The sequence below is a fragment of the Mastigoproctus giganteus genome, chromosome 2, assembly GCF_048544385.1.
Source record: "Mastigoproctus giganteus isolate SK-2022 chromosome 2, ASM4854438v1, whole genome shotgun sequence".
Classification (NCBI taxonomy): Eukaryota; Metazoa; Arthropoda; class Arachnida; order Uropygi; family Thelyphonidae; genus Mastigoproctus; species Mastigoproctus giganteus.
In genome coordinates this window covers 18,657,267-18,676,393 of record NC_143576.1, presented here as the reverse complement: position 1 = coordinate 18,676,393, position 19,127 = coordinate 18,657,267, and the positions used below count along the sequence as shown (strand labels likewise).

The 19,127-nt window shown below is 36.2% G+C and overlaps 1 protein-coding gene across 1 annotated transcript in view; it reads right to left on the bottom strand.

Annotated features, from left to right (window-relative positions):
• rictor (rapamycin-insensitive companion of Tor) overlaps window positions 1-19,127 on the bottom strand; it is a 707,794-nt gene that overhangs the window by 491,519 nt on the left and 197,148 nt on the right. Inside the window, exon 11 of the mRNA XM_090388323.1 lies at window positions 12,239-12,305. Within this exon, the coding sequence (XP_090244449.1) occupies window positions 12,239-12,305 (67 nt within the window). The remainder of the gene's footprint in view (window positions 1-12,238; window positions 12,306-19,127) is intronic.

The following is a 19,127-nucleotide window of genomic DNA, read 5'->3' as shown; positions in this document are numbered from 1 at the left end:
ATAGGAAGACGTATCCACGCAGATGAAGATATTATAGAACCAATACAAAATAGGATGTTGAGATGGTTTGGAAATCATCTGCGCTCAAATGAAGTGAGATGGCCTAAAATTATATATGAGTGGATACCACAAGGGAAGAGAAGGCAAAGACAGCCTAGAAAAACATGGAAAGAAGTTGCACTATCAACCATGAGAAAGAGAAATTTGAAAGCTGAAGATGCCCAAGTCTGGCTGCATTAAGTTGAACATAGATAGATTAGCATTAGCAGAGGTATACGACGCAAGAAAGCAAGTTTATGCAGCATTAACCAAAAAAAGAAGGAAAAAAAAAAAAAAAAAAAAGCCCGATTTCATCACTCCATTCATTCCAAATGCTTGTCCAGCTCAGCCTTAAATTTATTTAGGCTATCAACCTCCACAACAAAAGATGAAAGTCTGTTCCACCAATCAACTACCTGCTGGCTAAAGACAAATTTCCGCACATCTATTCTACAACTGTCATTCCTCAATTTGAAACTGTGCCCCCTCAGATTCTTAATCTGAGCAAGAGGAAGAATCCCATCAGCATTCAGTTTGCTCAATCTATTCAAGGCCTTATACACCTCAATCAGGACACCTTGCAGGTGCCTACTCTACAGGCACTGCAATTTGTAGAACTTTAGTCTTTCTTGGTAAAAGCACCCTTTGTTCCCCTCACCAATCTTGTTGCCTTTCTTTGTACTGAAATCTGCCACTGGCTCATTTCAAGTTTTCCTTATGCAGGAATTTATTTCATTCTATTTATTTTTTAATTTGAGGTTCCCTAAGTATTAGTAACAGCCACATGGTGCAAGGAAGCCTTCACAGTTATGCTGCACCAGCCAAATAAAAGAAAGAGTAAAATAATATTAATAAAAAAATCAAATAAAATAAATAATAAACAAAAAGGAAATAGATAACCTACATGTTTCCCTCCTCTTGTTGGTAATTACTCAGCTGACCTTTCAATTTCCTGAAACTGTCAGTCTCTACCACCCAGTAGGTAACTTACTCCAGTAATTTATAACTCACTGACTAAAATAAAACTTCCTGCAATCCAGTCTAAATATCGCCCCCCGTAATTTGAATTAATAGCCCCTAGTTCAAGAATCATTTATAATTCTAGGATACCACAGGATTTCCTTGTAATCTGTCTAGAATTCTTGGCAAACTTCATATCGGACTATATCATAACTCCCAAGTCCCTTTCTTCCACTACTGACTGCCACAACTCCACCAAGTATATACGTTTTGTGGTTATTGTTCCCCAGATGTAAGACCTCACATTTTGCTGAATTTAAGCATAGCTACCACTTTTCTGACCATCCCCGAAGGTTATCTAGGTCACTCTGAAGAAGCTCTGCTTGGTGGTGATCATTAATCTACCAATCTTTACATCATCTGCAAATTTAGACATCATGCCTTCTATCCCTTCATCGATGTCATTTATGGAAAGCAAAAACTGTGGCCCCAAGACTGATTCTTGGGGAATCCCACTTCTTACATTAAACCAATCTGAGGAATAACAACTTATCACAACCCTCTGCCTCCTGGCCCGAAGCCATCCTGCTATGCATCTAAGGGTATTCCCTGTTATTTGAACCTGTTACAGCTTATAAAGTAACTACTCATGTGTGACTGAGTCAAATACTTTGATGAAGTCTAAATAAACAATGTTGAAATTATTCCCTAAATCCAGCTCATCTGTGACCCTGTCAAAATAGCTAACCAGATTTGTTAAACATGATTTTCCTTTTACAAAACCATGCTGCATATCCTTCAGAATTCTATTACTATCTAAATGATCCTGAATTCTACCTTTGATCAATGCCTCCATGATTTTCCCTACTACTGAAGTTAGACTGACTGGTAGGTAATTTCCCACTACACTCTTGGAATTGCCTTTATGTACTGGTGATACATTGGCACTTTTCCAATCCGACAGAATCTCTCCCAAGTCCAGTGATGCTCTCATAATTACCCTTAATTGTTCAATGGACTTACACTTGCTGCCAGCCTTAAAATTATAGGGTATATGCCATCAACCCCAGGAGCACTACTCGCCTGAAGGCTCGAAAGTTTTTTTTTCATTAAGTAATCATGTGAAATTTCGATATCATTAATTACATATTTTTTAACTTCACTCCCATATTTTCTCTTTGACACAAAGGATTTTTCTTGTGTAAATATTGATGCAAAATAATTGCTGAGTTCATCTGCAACATCAGCTGAGGTATCTAATACTGTCCCACATCAATTACATAAGGGTCAAATCTGGTTTGTCCTCCTCTTCTTTGCATTTATATATGTAAAGAATTCCTTATCCCCATTTTTTTTTCCCTTTGCCAGCAAATTCTCATAATCTGCCTTTGCCAGCCTAAACTCTTCTGTGCCATTATTACGGATCAATTTCTAGCTGTTATAGGCTCCAGTACTTTTTATTGCTCTGTAACTTTTACATACCGTCTCTTTTCTGCTCAAGTAATCTAGAAAATTCATTATTCATCCAGCTTGCAATCCTCTTTGAGGAGTGTTTTTTTAATAGTATATATGAATAAGAGGTTTCTGTGATTAATGTTTTAAAGGTATACCATAATTCAATTGTATTTGCTCTCTATGAGATATCTAGCCAGTTAATAGAGACCATGTAGCACCTTAAGCCATTGCAATTTTCTTTCCTGAAATTATTCCTTTGCCTTTAACTACCTCTCTCTCTCTCTCTCTCTCTCTCTCTCTCTCTCTCTCTCTCTCTCTCTCTCTCTCTCTCTCTCTCTCTCTCTCTCTCGCCCACCGTATAACTCGTTTGTTGTTGTTATTGTATGTTTTATGGCGCAACGGCAGCTATAGGCCATTATGCACCAAACAATGGTAGGAGGTAACAGGCTTTATTAAAAGTGAAATATGTGCATTATGTGAGATTTAAGCATTATATTCTGTCATAGCATTTTATCATTTTTAGGAAAGTGAAAACTGCATCAATGTCAGATCTGTCGTCTAATATTTGTTGCAAAGTAGGTGTGATTTGGCCTGCATTGATAAGAAGGTGGTTTGCCGTACTCTATTATAGAGAGGGCAGTCAACAATGATGTGCTGGACTGTGATTTGAGCATGGCAGTTCGGACAAGAAGGCGGGTCTGAGGAAGACAGAAGATAAAGGTGAGTAAGGTGTGTATGTCCTATTCGTAATCTTGCAAGCGTGACTTCTTCCTTTCGGTTTGAGCAGAAACTAGATGGCCAAGACTGGAGTTTCGGTTTAATCCGAAAGAGTTTGTTGCCTTCTTGGTTTTGCCAGATGGTTTGCCAGTAAATCATACTTCGCTTTGTTATAAGACTTTTATAATCGGTGAAAGGAATTTTGAAAGAGTCATCAATTGGTTGCACAGTAGATTTGGCTGCATGGTCAACACTCTCATTGCCAGGTATGCCAACATGGCTAGTGACCCAACAAAATTTTATTACTTTCTTGTTCTTAGCTAGATGAGCCAGCAAGTTTTGAATATTACCAAGTAGGTAGTTATGCTTTCTTGGTTGCTGTAAAGCGAGAAGGGCACTCAGAGAGTCGGTAAAAATAATACTATGGGTAAACTGCTGCAACTTTATAGTTTCTAGCGCCATTTGAATGGCATGAAGTTCAGCAGTAAAGATACTGCATTCTAAAGGTAACTGATTAGAGATTATAGATGATGGAAGAACAACAGCAGCACCAACAGCAGTGGTGATCAGTTTTGGAACCGTCTGTGTATATCCTGGTATAAGATTCATATTTCTCAAGTAGAGATTTATGAAGCTGGTTTACATTCTGTGAAGAAAGAGTACTTTCCCCCCATTCTTGAAGGGACAGATCACAGGTGGCAGGGCAAAAAACCCATGGAGGAGTCGTGAAACTAGTGGTGGCCATTTTAGAAAGGTCAAGATGCCAATTATCAAGTAGAGTGAGTAAAGATGTATGCCAGCGGGTCAATTTATTGATGAATAAACGGCATACAAGTTCTCCCAATCTGGTGTAAATAGATGTTTCCACGATGGATGCAGGGGTTGGCTTTTTATTTTGATAGCATAATTTAGCAGTAAAATTTGTCTTCGTAGAGAGAGCGGGGGATCATGAGCTTCAGCGTACAAGCTCTGCACAGGAGATGTGCGATAGGCTCCAAGAGCAATGCGAAGGCCACTATGGTGAATAGGGTCCAAAGCCCTCAAAATGCTAGGTCTAACCTTGATCTTACAATAGCATGATATAAATGAAGGAGTGTTTGACGGTCAGCACCCCATGTTATAGCTGATAATACTCTCAAAATGTTTAATTTCTTGAGACAGGTGGTTCTAAGTTGTTTAATATGGTCAAGAAAGGTCAATTTTTTTATCTAAAGTTAACACAAGGAATCGAATGATAAGCACAACAGGTATATCATGGTCCTCCAGCTTTAGAAGTGGGTCAGGGTGGAGATTACGTCTTCTACAGAAATGACCTGCAACAGTTTTTTTTTTCAGGTGATATGTGAAACCCGTTAGCTGTAGCCCACGTTGTAATCTTATTAAGGGCTCTTTGCAGTTGTCTCTCAATCATTCTCATGTTCTGTGAGTGACAAGATATACTAACATCATCTGCATATAAAGTAGTAAATACAGTGACCGGAATGACCTTGGTAATTGAGTTGATTTTTATAATGAATAGAGTGGCATTTAAAACTGAGCCCTGCGGAACACCTTCTTCTTGGATGAATTTTCGGGAAAGAGTGGATTGAATACGGACCTGGAAGGATCGCTGCTTCAAAAAGTTCTGTATGAATCTTGGCATATTACCCCTGAAGCCTAATGCATATAGATTAAGGAGAATTCCGTATCGCCAAGCTGTGTCAAAAGCTTTCTCAACGTCTAAATAAACTGTAGTCAAATGTTCCCTCCTTAAGGCATTGCGAATCTGGTTTTCCATTTGTATCAAGAGGTCTAAAGTTGATCTACCTGTATGAAATCCACACTGCAATGAATTGATGAGATTGTATTTGCTCAGCACCCAGGTTAGAAGAGAGTTTACGATTTTTTCCATTATTTTTCCCATACAGCTGGTGAGGGCAATAGGTCGATAGTGACGTGGGTTGATTGGATCCTTGCCAGGTTTTAATAATGCTATAACATATGAGTGTCGCCAGTTATCAGGGAAAGTATTTTCTGTGAAAACCCGGTTATATAACTGGAGTAAGACATGAAGCAACTTTTCGCTCAGCTCTTTCAACATGACATAGTGAATTCCGTCAGGTCCAGCAGCACTATGTTTCGAGCTGTTAAGAGCAAGCCGTAATTCAATTATGGTAAAGGGACAGTTGTACATTTGATGGTGGTCTGTTAAAATTTAGGGTCTGCTTTTCAGCAAGGAACTTTAATTTCTGAAAGTTTGGCAGGTACGAGGATACAGCAGAGGTTTCAGCAAAGGATTCTCCAAGAGCGTTAGCTATGTCTTGAGGTAGTGAAACATCATTGCCGTTTATATTCAGTATTGATAGATGCAAAGGAGGATATTTATTATACATTTTTCCAATATTTTTCCCGATGGTTTGTGTTTTAGTGGACCGTGTAATAGTTGAAGCATTTCCATGACTCTCTTTTACTTGCACGCTGAATGCGTCTAGCATTGGCTCTGGCTTTCTTAAAGTGTACTAGATTAGCAGCAGTAGGGATTTTGTGAAATTTATTCCAGGCTTTATTTTTCTCTCGTTTAGCTTGATTGCCTTCATTGTTCCACAAGGGGTTTGATCTTATTCTATGACTTGTGGACACTCTTGGTATTGCTTCTTCAGTGGCCAGCAATATTTGATTTGTTACATAATCAACCGCATTATTTATTGACACATTTGAAACAGCTGTTTTTTTTTTCAGGATGGCTAGTTACCTATATTTTACCCAATCAGCTTTGGCAAAGTTCCATTTGGCAGTTTCATTATAACAAGATGGTGAATTTGATTCTACATGACAGACTATTGGATAATGGTCACTACCCAGTAAACTGCCATGAACAGACCAATCAAACAGTGGAAAAAGGACTGGTGAGCATATGGAGAGAGCAATTGCTGAGCTTGACCCAGAAGGTAGATGAAAATAAGTGGGTAAACCAGTATTCAGTAGTGTCAGATTAAATTTATCTAAAAGCTTTTCTAGTATTTTTCCTCGTTTATCGTGTATTCTATCACCCCATAGAGGATTGTGTTAAAATCTCCCATGATGCAAAAGGGAGGAGGGAGCTGAGATACAACAGTTTCAAGATCAGTGTAAGAAATGTCTTGGTTAGGGGAAAGATATAAGGAGACAATGGTAAAAGAAAAACGAAAGGATATTTGAGCAGCTACTGCTTCTAGATTTGTTTGTAACATTAATGGTCGGGAAGGAATATTGGAGCTGACTACAAGTGCAACCCCCTCCATGAGCTGAATTGCTTACATGAGAAACTCGATCTTTTCTGTAGACAACATGATGTTTAAGTGAGGTGGCAACAGAAGCTGTTAAGTTAGTTTCTTGGAGGCAGAAGGTAACTGGGTTATACTGGAGAAAGAGATCCCGAATGTCATCAAGGTTGGTGCAATACCCTCTACAATTCCATTGAAGAAAACTGGGTATTATTTGAGTGAAGTGTAGTCCTCGGTTTCTGTCCGAGGTACTGTTGGCTTATGGTGACCAGATTTTCTTTTCGGGAAGGATGGTCTTCCTGTTTCCATCTCTTCTTCTGGGAAGAGATCGAGAATGGAGTCTTCATGGTCAGTGTTTCCTTCTATTTCTATCGAATCAGTTTTAGTAGTATCACCACATTTGGAGTACATTAGGTTATTGGTAGAATGTGGAACAGTGATTGGTGTGTTAACAGCCTTGTTTGATTTATATGGTTTACCAGAAAGGGGCACAGCTTCCAAAATTGACCGAGCCCAATCTGACATAGATCTGTCTGGGGGAAACGTTACCTCAGTTTGAGTACCAGTCGTTATTGTTCTTTGCACAGTACTGGTTACTGCAGTTGGCTTTTGTACTACTTCAGCGAAGCTGGGTCGAATGTTAAATTCAGCCTGTACAGATTTTTTAGCTTCTTGGTACGAGATGTTTTTTTCAGCTTTGACCTGTTGAATGTTTTTTTCCTTTTTCCAAAGGGGACAATCTCTGGAGTAGGTAGTATGTGGACTATTACAATTTGAGCATTTGTGCTGCTCTGTTTTGCAGTCAGAGTGATTGTGCTCGCGTGAACCGCAATTGGCACAAGTGGCTGAACCTCTACACACGTTTTGGGAATGCCTACATTTTTGGCATTTAAAACAGCGTGTAGGGTTAGGAATGTACAATTTTATTTGACAATTCAGATAACCTGCTTTGATGGATGCTGGAGGTTTGGGACTATCAAATGTTAGTATTATATTCTGAGTTGGAACTAAAGCATTGTCTCGTTTTGTGTATATGCACTTTACATGCACAATTCCCTGGTCTTGCAATTCATTTTTCAACTCTTCTTATGAGAGATTTATGAGATCCCACTCAGCTATCACACCCCTGGAGGTGTTTAGAGTAGCATGAGGAGAGACAGTAATCGATAATCCTCCAAAGGATGTTAGTTTTTGGAGCCGTTGTGATTGCCGTTCATCTGAGACCTCAACGAGCAAGTCACCCGATCTCAGACACTTAGATGTTTTCGGAGATCGTATTAGATTTTCTAGGTATTTCTGAATTTTAAAAGGCGAGAGACTACCAAGAGACTGTTCTTGAGTTGAATGCAATACAAGGTGCATCGGATGCCTTCTTTGTACACTGTCAGTTTTTTGACATTTAGCACTGCATGAGTTAGTCTTCTATCTCATGAGCAGCCATATTAGGATCCCTATGTCCTGTAGGAGAAATTATTTTGCTCATTTTAGCCCCGGAAAGATAGCTTTTCTTTCCAAGTTACCGGCCCCGTCACGGGGAGGCAGGAGCAGTGCCACAAGGGTAACTAAGCGGCTGAGTTAGTTTGGTTAGTAAGATTAACAAGAAACAGAAAGGTGAATTTCCTTCCTGGAACTCTGCCTACTTTTTGTAGGGCAAAAGTTTCTCAATACAAATAAATAAAGAAAATTGTGTTTAAAACCTAAAGAAAACTATTTGCTTTGCACACACAATATATAGATCGCTTGGAAATTGCTTGGCTACACTAATACAGTTTTCTACAGCAGCATGAAACTTGAATATACAGTAAACCCCCGCTATTCGCGGTCGCTGATTTACTATAAAATGAAACCTAAAAAAATGTAAATTTTTAAGCACCATGAACATTTTCCGCCATAAAAAAAAAACATGGACGTGGCTAAAATTATCTTTCCCGGTCGAAACAGCGCTCAGTGGGTGGGGGAAGAGGGGTGACAAAATCGCGAGCGTGGATGTTTCTCACTAATCCTTGTTCAGTATGTGTTATGCGCTTGTCATGGAAGGTTTCATCGTTTGCTTTTAATTTATATGCTTATAAACTGAACAAATTTATCAATTTATAAATTGATATGCTTACAAAAGTGATAAATCTACCATTCTGCAGTGTAAAACAGACTTTTTTTAGGGTGTTAATGGAAGAAAGTGACTTTATTGTGGACAAGTTTTTTCAAACCCGTACAAAAATATGGCTAGGAATAACAAGGGAAATGTGAAAAGATCAAAGAAGGTAATGACATTAGCGAATAAAATTGAGTTATTACATAAAATTTCTAATGGTGAAAGTGTCTCCTCAGTGGCAAAACATTATAAAATCAATGAGTCAACGATACGATCAATCAAGAAATCGGAAGAAAAAATCCACCGTAGTGCCCGTGAAAATGCTCTAATTGTTTCAAAAATTTGCTCTGTAACTCGTGATGTTAAATTAAAAAAAATGGAAAAGTTTTAAATCTGTGGATAGAAGACCGAACTCAAAATAAAATTCCCTTAAGTTCACTCATCATTCATGAAAAGGCAAAACTCCTTTATCAACACTTTAGCAAAACTGGTGACAGCACTGGCGGGATAAGTTTTTTAGCTAGCAAAGGTGCTGGTTTGAAAGATTTGTTTGAAATTTCTAAAAAATATTACATTTAATATTAAATTGTTTCTTATTTTCATTTCGATGCCATATGCTTGCATTTCACTATGTGCTGTCTATGCACATAGTGATATCATGAAGGTACATATAATACATACATACATAGACAAAATTTTAGACTAGTTTTTCTTATATATTTCATACTTTGGAACGGAACCCCTTTATTACTATGGGAGCCATAACTCAGTATTCACGTTTTCGGTATTTGCGGCATTTCTCAGGAATGTAACCCCCGCGAATAGCGGGGGTTTACTGTGTGTGTATATATATACAACCCTTGTATAATGCAGAGGTTAGGTTCTAGAAATATCACGCGTTATATGAGGTTCAGGTTTCATACAAAATGTAGGGTTATGTTCCGTAGTGTTTTTTTAATTATAAAAACAACAAAAACATATTTTATTCATTCAAGAATTCATGTAACTAACTATCTAACAAATACATAGCATAAAATTATAAAAATTAAGAATTGTACATAAATTTCATTGCACATAATGCATAAATTTCAAAATTAAAGAAATGGATATTTTAATCGTCATCACTATCTTCAGAAAAAATATTTCGTAGATATTCTTTATTTACGAGTGGCCGGATGTTGCTATTACTTGAAATCTCTTTGACATCATTTGTATAATTCTCTTTGGGTACTTCAGCTGGTTTTCTTATCAAAAAGTCGGTAATAAGACTTTGCTTACCACTAATTTTTTATTAAATTCATAATATGGAGCTAAACAACTGTCCAATTGTCTTTTGAATTTTTCCGAGCGCTCTTTTGAGGGATCATTATCCGTAAAATAACGTCCTAACTTTTGTGCCAAATTCAATCTTTCTGCTAATTTCTTTAGACTGAACTCTTTAACGGACTCAGCACAATCAGACTCTTCAGTAGAACTTTCCCCACCATTTGTATTTGATTTGCTGTCTTCTATTAATTGAACCAATTCCTCCTCATTTAAATCTGTTTCTTCATCAATTAATTCATGAATTTCATTTTCAACCATATCAGAAAATCCCTAGACACCACAAATGTGTGTGTGTGGTTCAGCATCCACAGGAGGTACGAAATTTTGATTAAGGACAACACCAGGCCATATTTTTTTCCAGCAACTGTTCAGTGTAGAGGGTTTTAACTCCTTTACACAAAGAGAAATATTTTTTACACAATTAAATATTGAAAACTCTTTCCACACTTGAGGCAGTGTCATGTTTGGATTAAATTCCATTTTTTCCAAAATTAATTCAAATGTTTGACGAATATAATACGCTTTAAATGTTAAAATTATCCCTTGATCAAGGGGTTGAATAAGTGACGTTGTATTAGGCGGCAAATAAATTATTTTAATATTTCGGATGGGTTACATTTTTTGAGTGCCCTGGCACATTATCTAAAATTAGTAAAATTTTAAAGTCAATATCCCTTTTCTTTGTGTATCTTCCTATATCAGGCACAAAACAGTTAAAAAACTAATTTTCAAATATGCTAACTATAAGCCATGCCTTTTTGCTGGCTCTCCAATAAACAAGGAGGGTGGATTTGTCAATCGCTCTCATAGCATGAGGATTTAAAGATTGATTAATTAACATTGGTTTTGTCATGTAATCACCTGACGCATTACTACAAAACAGTAGAGTGATTCTGTCTTTGGAAACGTTGAATCCAGGAGCTGTTTTTCATTTTTCGATATATAAGTGCGTTTTGGCATTTTTTTCCAGTTTAACCCAAATTCGTCTGCATTGAATACCTGGTCTGCACTATATCCACCTTCTTCAATGATTTTTAAAAGTTCTTCTGGGAATTTTCGGGCAGCTTCTACGTCTGTTGATGCTGATTCTCCTTGGAGCTGAAGATTATGCAAAGAAAATCGCTTTTTAAAATTTTCGAACCAGCCCTTACTGGGACAAAATTCATGCTGAAAGTGTTCTTCTGAAAAATCTTGTTCAAGTTCTTTTAAATATTGATAAATTTTGAGGGCTTTTTGTTTAATAAGGTTTCCACTCAAAGGCATTTTCTTGTGAGTGCAATCTTTAATCCGAACCATTAGAGATTTCTCCATTTTTTTTTTATTAAAATATCGCATACACGAGCAACGTGCTTTGCACTTATCATTGACCCAGCAATAACACTATCTCTGATTTTCTGCTCATTTTGTTTGATTGTATGAATTGTTGATTCACTTAAATTCAAAGTCCTTGCAACAACTCCTTGTTTTTCTCCATTTTTCAACCGATCCAAGATTTTAATTTTTCCTTCAAGAGAAATGAATTTTCTTTTCAATGTTAGTTTTTTTCCTTCTTTTGCAGTTTTGGTGGCCATTACTATAAAAAATAAATTTTTTATTTGCCAAGGGGTATTCCCCAAATAAATTCACTATTTATAACTACTTGCGCAACAATTAACTCTTTATAAGGTAAAAAATTGGCACTACACAAAAAAATATATATGTGTGTGTTTCCCCTTATATAAATTCGGTTCTGGCAACTATACCCGTTATACGAGCAGACACAAATTTAACAAACAAAGTTTAATTTTTAAGTCGCGTGGTAAAAGTGTATGTAAAGAAGCGATACAATAATTTGTAGATCGCATTATATCAAAACCACAACCATGTCATACAAGGGTAGCCACAATTTATAAACTGCATTATATCGAAACAACGTTGTATAGGTGCCATGTTATACGAGGGTTACATACATATATATATATGTATGTTGTTGTTATTTGGTTTTTAGGAACATTAGCAACTAAGGCCATACTGCTCTGGGAATATGCGGTGGTCATTGCCTGACCTTTCCGCATCCTCCGTATTTGGTGGTGATGGGCTCGAACTCTGGTCCAATGTACGTATGATATGATATATATATCAGTTATCTCTAAATTTTTATTTCATATCAGCAGTAATTGTAAATTTGATGAAAATTATAATTACCACTTGAGAAATTGAGAGAAGCAGGTAGATTAGGACAATACTGCTAACCACTTCAAACATGTTTTCTCTGAAGCAATTCAATACAGTTTCAAATAGAGTTAAAAAGAGTCGAAAAATAAAACTGGATGTGACAAAATAATGAATTGTTATAATTGACTAAAATTATATAATCAAACAAAATTCACACTGCAGTTTTGAAAAAAGAAAAACAGTTAAACCTTACCTCTAATAAACCAGTATGTACAAAGGCCAGCAGCAAGATAGCAAAATAATTTTCGACTAGATTCGTACTGTTGAAAATAAACAACATAGAAATAAACATTTCATCATAATATTCAAGAAGAATTACTGATTTCATACAACACAATTAATAAATGGGATACAAATTACTATACGATGAGAAAATACTACACCTTCTTTTATATTCTTCTTTCGTAATTTTAGAAGAAATGGTCAAGAAAAAAAAAGGTGTTGACATGTATGATTATAAGCCATTTTTATGAAAGTAGCAAATATTAATACAAAAAATATGAATGATACATTAAAACTTAATTTTGTGATCACTAAAATCAGAATACACTCATGCTACAACTGCATTCTCTCTTCATTTACAAGTTATGAACTGCAATAAATTACTTGAAATTTAAAAATATCAAATAATGGAGTGATACAGCACAAGGTTATCCTAATAATACTGAACAAGTAAATTTGAACAAATATATATGAATAGTATATATGTTATATACAAGGTTCAATAAGGAAAAAAAAAAAGTTGTGGATGTTGTAAAAAATTAATTCTATTCAGTGATTGTTTACATTTATTAAAGACAAATAAATGTAAAAATTAAAGATTAGTGGTTTTAATAAAGATTTCAGTAGAGACTAATTTTTGCTTTTGTTTAGTTTCTTTAATAGAAGTTATTTTCTATGATTTTTGTAAATTTAAGTTTAATTACAGTTACTTTCAGTGATATTTTGTACATTTACCAATAGTTTTTTAAATTCAAAAAATATCTAATCCAAAGGTATCAAAGACAGACAGAAATGGCCACAGGCAATTCCTGCATGGGTTCAGCACTTGCATAGCTATAACATGCATTCAAAGGTCGATCCAGCTGCTAACTACAGCTCAACTGAATCCTTTCTTTGTTCCTAATTTGTTCCTTTGTTTGAATAGATTTCAAATTAAAACTTGGTGAACTAATAGAAGAATTTGAGTCATTGAAAAAAATTGTTACTTTCTGTAGAGACAAATGTAATTGGTAGCTCATCAAGGGGACCTGACATTCTAATAAACTGTCAAGTGATGCACCCCTGATTCAGGACTAAGAACAGAATAATCAAGTGCAAACTGCTGTGGTTAAAAATGTTAGTTTTATCGGAAGATTCCACTGTCAGGGAAATGGGGAATGTTTTTATGTAATACAGTTAAGTGAAATAGAACCAGTATGTGTTATGTGTCTGCCAATGAGCAACAATTAATAATGTCACTAACAGTTTATCAGACTTTAAGAATAATAAGGAGAGCATTATTATTCATGAAGAGACTAATCGTAACCAGCACACACAAACTGATGATCTGGTGGATAAATACACAACTATGTAAAACATATCAAGTTAGAGCAGGATGTATGTGTGTAAATAATGTAAATAATTGTTCCCGTGATAGGAAGGACTATGTGCTGAAAGCCTTGTAGATTAATTCAAGACTTGACAGAATCTGGAAGGATTTGGGGAGGAAATTTAAACCAGCTTGGTGCACACTTGTAGCTAAAATAAATCTATTTTGTAGATAAGGGATGGCGTAAGGTTTCTTGCCAGTGTCCTTATGAGTGGTGATGCACCACAGTTGCCCGTCATCACCTCCCAGTGGTGTTGGCAGGCAATGCAAGGTCCCACTAGGGGACCTGTGGCTAAAAAGCCAGAGAAAAACAACAGAAAACATAACACTACTTACACAAACCAGACATTTACACTTTTCTGGCTTTTACACAGATTCCATCCTTCACAAAATACTATTAGTAAAAAATCAGAGCTACAGGGCTCAATAACTTCCACAATTTTAGTATATTAAAAAGTAAGAGATTATCTCAATCTTTTTTTTGTGGAATGCTTCCAGTCAGTTCTCTCTCATATGTGACGAATAAAATAAGATGAAAAAAATTGGAAAAAAATGAATTAATGAATTCCTACACTCAGAGATACGACCAAATCCGATGCGCAACAGAACCGAAAGCTGAGAGCCCCAACCCGATCACGAAACACATCAAACCACCGCAGCAAGGCCATGAGTGCGAGAAGACATTGTGTCATAATAAAGAGTTAAAATTGGTTCCGATAATAAATAATTAAAATCACTGGTTAAAAACACTATTAAAATCATAATTAAAAAGAATAAAAACTATTTAAAACTAAACGGATTAAAAGTTACAATTTGGATGAATACTCAAATTAAATGAAATGCCCAGCTGTTTCCCTTCCTTAAGCAGAGACCATGCTCTTTGGTTGATCGCTATATTCACAGAATGGAATATCATGAAGTGTTTGTGTGTGTATTTGACTCTGAAATATAGAGAGATTATTTATATTGGTGCATGCATAAAAAAGACCAAAAATCCGAAATTAGATAAGGCCGTCGCACATTGATAGAATTTTGGTGTAGTTTCATTTGACTTTAACGTTTCTATGATCAATAATTTAATGTAATTGTGTTGTATATTTAAAATTACCATATTTCTATTCAATGAAGTGGTAATTTCTCTTAGATTATTGCTATCCATATGCAGTACTTTGCATTTGTCTATCGTAAACTTCAGTTGACACTATTCAGCCCATCTTCCCTACTTTTCTAGATCCTGTTGCAATAGCATTCTGTCATTAACAAGACTGCCAACTTTTGTATCATCTGCAAACTTCATCATTAAGCCTGATATACATTCAATATCATTGATAAATATACAAAACAACAATGGTCCCAGCACCAAATCCTGGGGGACTCCATTAATAACATAAATCCATGAAGAGCAGTGTCCACTGTTTATCACTTTGTCTTCTCCCACTCAACCATCCTTTTGTCCATTGTAGCAATTTGCCCATAACGATATACTTCTCTAATTTGTACAGTTCTCTTCCATGTGCAACAGTATCAAAAGCTTTCCTGAAATCCAAGTACACAATATCAAAATTATTTTTTGCATCCAGTTCCTATGTGACCACATCATAGAATTCAATCTAATTGGTCAGACAAGACTTCCAGTTAACAAACCCATGCCGTTTCTGAATTATTACTGCGGTCTTGTCTAGATGATCCTGCAATGCATCTTTAAGCAGTGACCCATTATTTTCCCCAGAACAGAAGTTAAACTAATAGGTCTGTAATTACTCATGTCTCCCTTTGATCTACTTTGTGAAGTGGAGATACATTTGTATATCTCCAGTTGGTGGTGATCTCCCCTGAATGCTCTCATAATTATGGCTAAGGGTTTGCTTACTTCCCTCACTGCCTCTTTAAATATAACCGGATAGATTCCATCTACCCAAGGTGCCTTTTTTGTGTTTAACTTCAACAATTTCTCCTCCACTTTACCCTCTGTTATTACAAAACTTTTTTAGCTCCCTGTTAGAGTTTTGTAAACTCCTGTGCTCCCCTTCCTTACAGAATTCCTCATGTGTGAATGTAGATACAAAATACACATTCAGTTTGTCAGCTATCTGAACAGGATCATCAACAGTCAAACCACCAATAATCAAGTGGACCGATCTGATTCATCCCCTTCCTTCTAGAGTTTACATAAGTAAAGAAGTCTTTGCTGTTTTTCTTTGCATCCTTTGCTCAAACCTCCTTTGTGATTGATTACAGAGTAGAAAATATTCACCATAGGCTTCTGTGTCACCTGATAATTTAAATGCATCCCACGCATTTTTCTTCTCTTCCACGAGTCTCGTTCATCTGACGTCCATTTCGGCCCAAACTGTCAACAGTACTTCTTAATTGGTGAAAAGCCTACTAGCGATCAAAATTAATTTTCTTCAATGCTTCCCATTTAGAATTTACTGTTGGTAACATATCAGTTGGTCCCACTGTATAGAATTTAAAAAAATCTTTGAGACCACTGGAGTCACCTTTATGAAAGCAAAAACCCTTCCTTTTTACCACTGATGGTAGTTACATCTTTAAGTAAATCTCACATCAGTACACTGTGATCACTGCCATCTAGTGGTTTCTTTATCTGTAATATTCTTATTACAGAATAATCAGCAGTGATTATTCTTAATGTAAGAATAATCACTGCTGATAATCAGAACCAGAGTATTACATCCCTCTAGTTGCCTCCTAAACATGCTGCAGTAGAAAACAATCAACCAGTAAATCCCCAAATTCTTACTAGTGTGTGAATGACCAACCCACAAGTTCCAGTGAATATCTGGGAAGTTAAAATCCCCATTATAAGACATTCTGATTTAATGGCCCCCTCTATTTCTCTGTATAGTTGTTCACTGTGTCATTTGGCCTATAACATACTCTTACCCATATTTTTGCTTTCCCAGTGCTTATTTCACACCAAACTGACTCAACATTGCACTGTCCACCTATGTCAACTGGATGATTTCTTTAGATTTTGGGTGTTTCTTAATTAACAGCACAAACACTTCCTTCCTTCCTTCCTTCCTATCTTGTTTATCCTTTCTGTATACATCGTACTCCCCAAATTCCAATTCTGCATTTCTTATATCTGTGTGATACTATATCTCTGATATCCCAACAATATGACTTTGATGTCTTGACCAGCACTTAAAATTCGTCAAATTTATTTACTATACTGCTAGCATTGGTGTACGTGCAAGTATACATGCACCTGTCCTTACTCTTAATTACCCTAACACAGCCCGTGTATTTACTTCTTTAATGATGACTCCCAGCAGTTCCTGAAATCCCCAGAAACTTGCTTTTTAGGCTGCTGCTCATTCCAACAGAAGCAGTGCAAGAATCACTTCCATCGCTGCCTGTGGCTAAGATGGAAGTCAATCTATTATCACTGATAATCTATTAGTGTGTGAATCCCCAAGTTATCAGTTTTCCCACCCACCTAACACTGCCTTGATAGCATCAGCAAATATACTTGCACCCTATCTATTTAAGAGTATCCCATTCCTGTAAAAGCAATTTCTCCTGTTAACAAGCACTGAGAAAAATTCTACCCCATGAGCCTTGCAGAAACTCCCCAGGGCCGAATTGATTGACAAGGTTCTCATCATCTACTCCCTCCTATCATGTCTGGGCAGAATTGCAGACACTTTCAAACCCTAACTCAACTTTTTTTTCACCATTGACCTATACATGTCAATTAAGACAACAGATCTACAAATAATTTCATTAGTGCCAACATGTACAACAATATCACCTTTAGTGCCCTTAAAAGATGACATCTGCTTTACAACATCAACTTTTGCCACTGGAAGACATTCCCTGGTCTTATTCCACCTATCCTTTTTGCAAAATATAGTTCCCATTTTCCTGACAATTGAGTCACTGATAATAACTAGCTCCTGTGGGACCAGCTCATTCTGCATTAATGATTGCTGCTGTGTTGCCTGATGCACAAAAATGAGCTCTGGCATTGAGTTGGGCAGCTGAGAGCTCGATAGATCCCCATTTTAATTCCTTTGAGGGCATTCACCAACTCTTCACGCTCTAATAGATGCACCTCAGAACAATGAGTTGGGACCTAATTTCTTGACACTCTCTGCACCTAGCACACATAAATACATCCTCCTTCACTAGATCATGTCCTGTTCGAAAAAGGTCTGCAAACATTTCACATTTTTTAGACTGTGATGCATTGGAGACTTCCCCCCTTCAGTTTTCCCCCAAGCCACAGAAGAACTCCCACTACTTTGTGCACGTTGCTTTGCAGCTCTAGTTTGGGGCATGATTTCCATTTAAATACATTTAATTAACAATGAAAATTAATAACATTAATACTATACTAAGCTAACAGATTCCTAATACAGTGCTATGTATTGCGCTATCTAATTTTACGTTATACCTTATGCTAACAAGTTCGAGATATTCGGTGTACTATTCCGTATCAATCTAATATACTACAATAATGGAGTGTACTATAAAACTACTAGAAAATAAATTAATATGCCAATTAAGTCAAAAAAATGGCAAAAATTTAACAAAAAATAAAGTCACACGTTGATACCTTCATTCCAAAAAAGATTCATGCATTGTATTGCATATATTGCATATGTATATATACATATACACTGTGACTACTATGACATCAATCAAAAATGATCATTTAATTTTATCTGTTAAATAAAGTAAAAAAACTCCAGCAGATTAAGCAGTTACCAATTATGTGGTAGAGTTTCTGGGGATTTTTAAGGTTTGATAGAGAACTGAATGAGATTTGTCAGGCATGAGTATACAAGGTAATATTCAACCAGAATATGCTTCATTCTAAGGTGTGGAGCGTTACACTGCAAGCATTGCAGAGGTTCATTACCTGTGAATGAGATAAAGGCAAAGACGCTGACTGTGACCAATTCATGGTTTGGCTAAGATTACTATCACCTTTCTGTTTCCAGAGAAGTCGGATGTCCATAATAGTGGTTCAAGTTTTATTTGACAGAGTTTATTATGCATTTGAGCTTTCCATAGAGGTATCTATTGTTCCCTACATATTCTTTGTATACAGCATTTGTGGTAAAGATATGGAGCATAATAACGTGAGAATTCTGTGTTGGATGAATGTTTAGCTGAATGCTGTCAAAAAAAATGAGTGAATTGAATTCAAACTCCTCGTAAGGACAACTCAGGCTGACACATAACAGGAAAAAAAGAAATGCGGTGCCACCCCAGAAATAGGGAAAGATGTGTTCCAATGAGGCAGAGGGTTTTCAAAATTTGTTCTATGGAACCCCATGGAACACATTTTGAAAAACAAATTTATTTTGGAATACAAATTTATCTGAAGAATTCCACAAATGTTTTGCTGATGATTTTTTTTCATTTAATTTCAAGAATAGTTCTTTTTTTAATAGTATTAGCATTAATAGAGTCATATGATGCAAGAAAGAAAGCTTATGCAGCATCAGCCAAA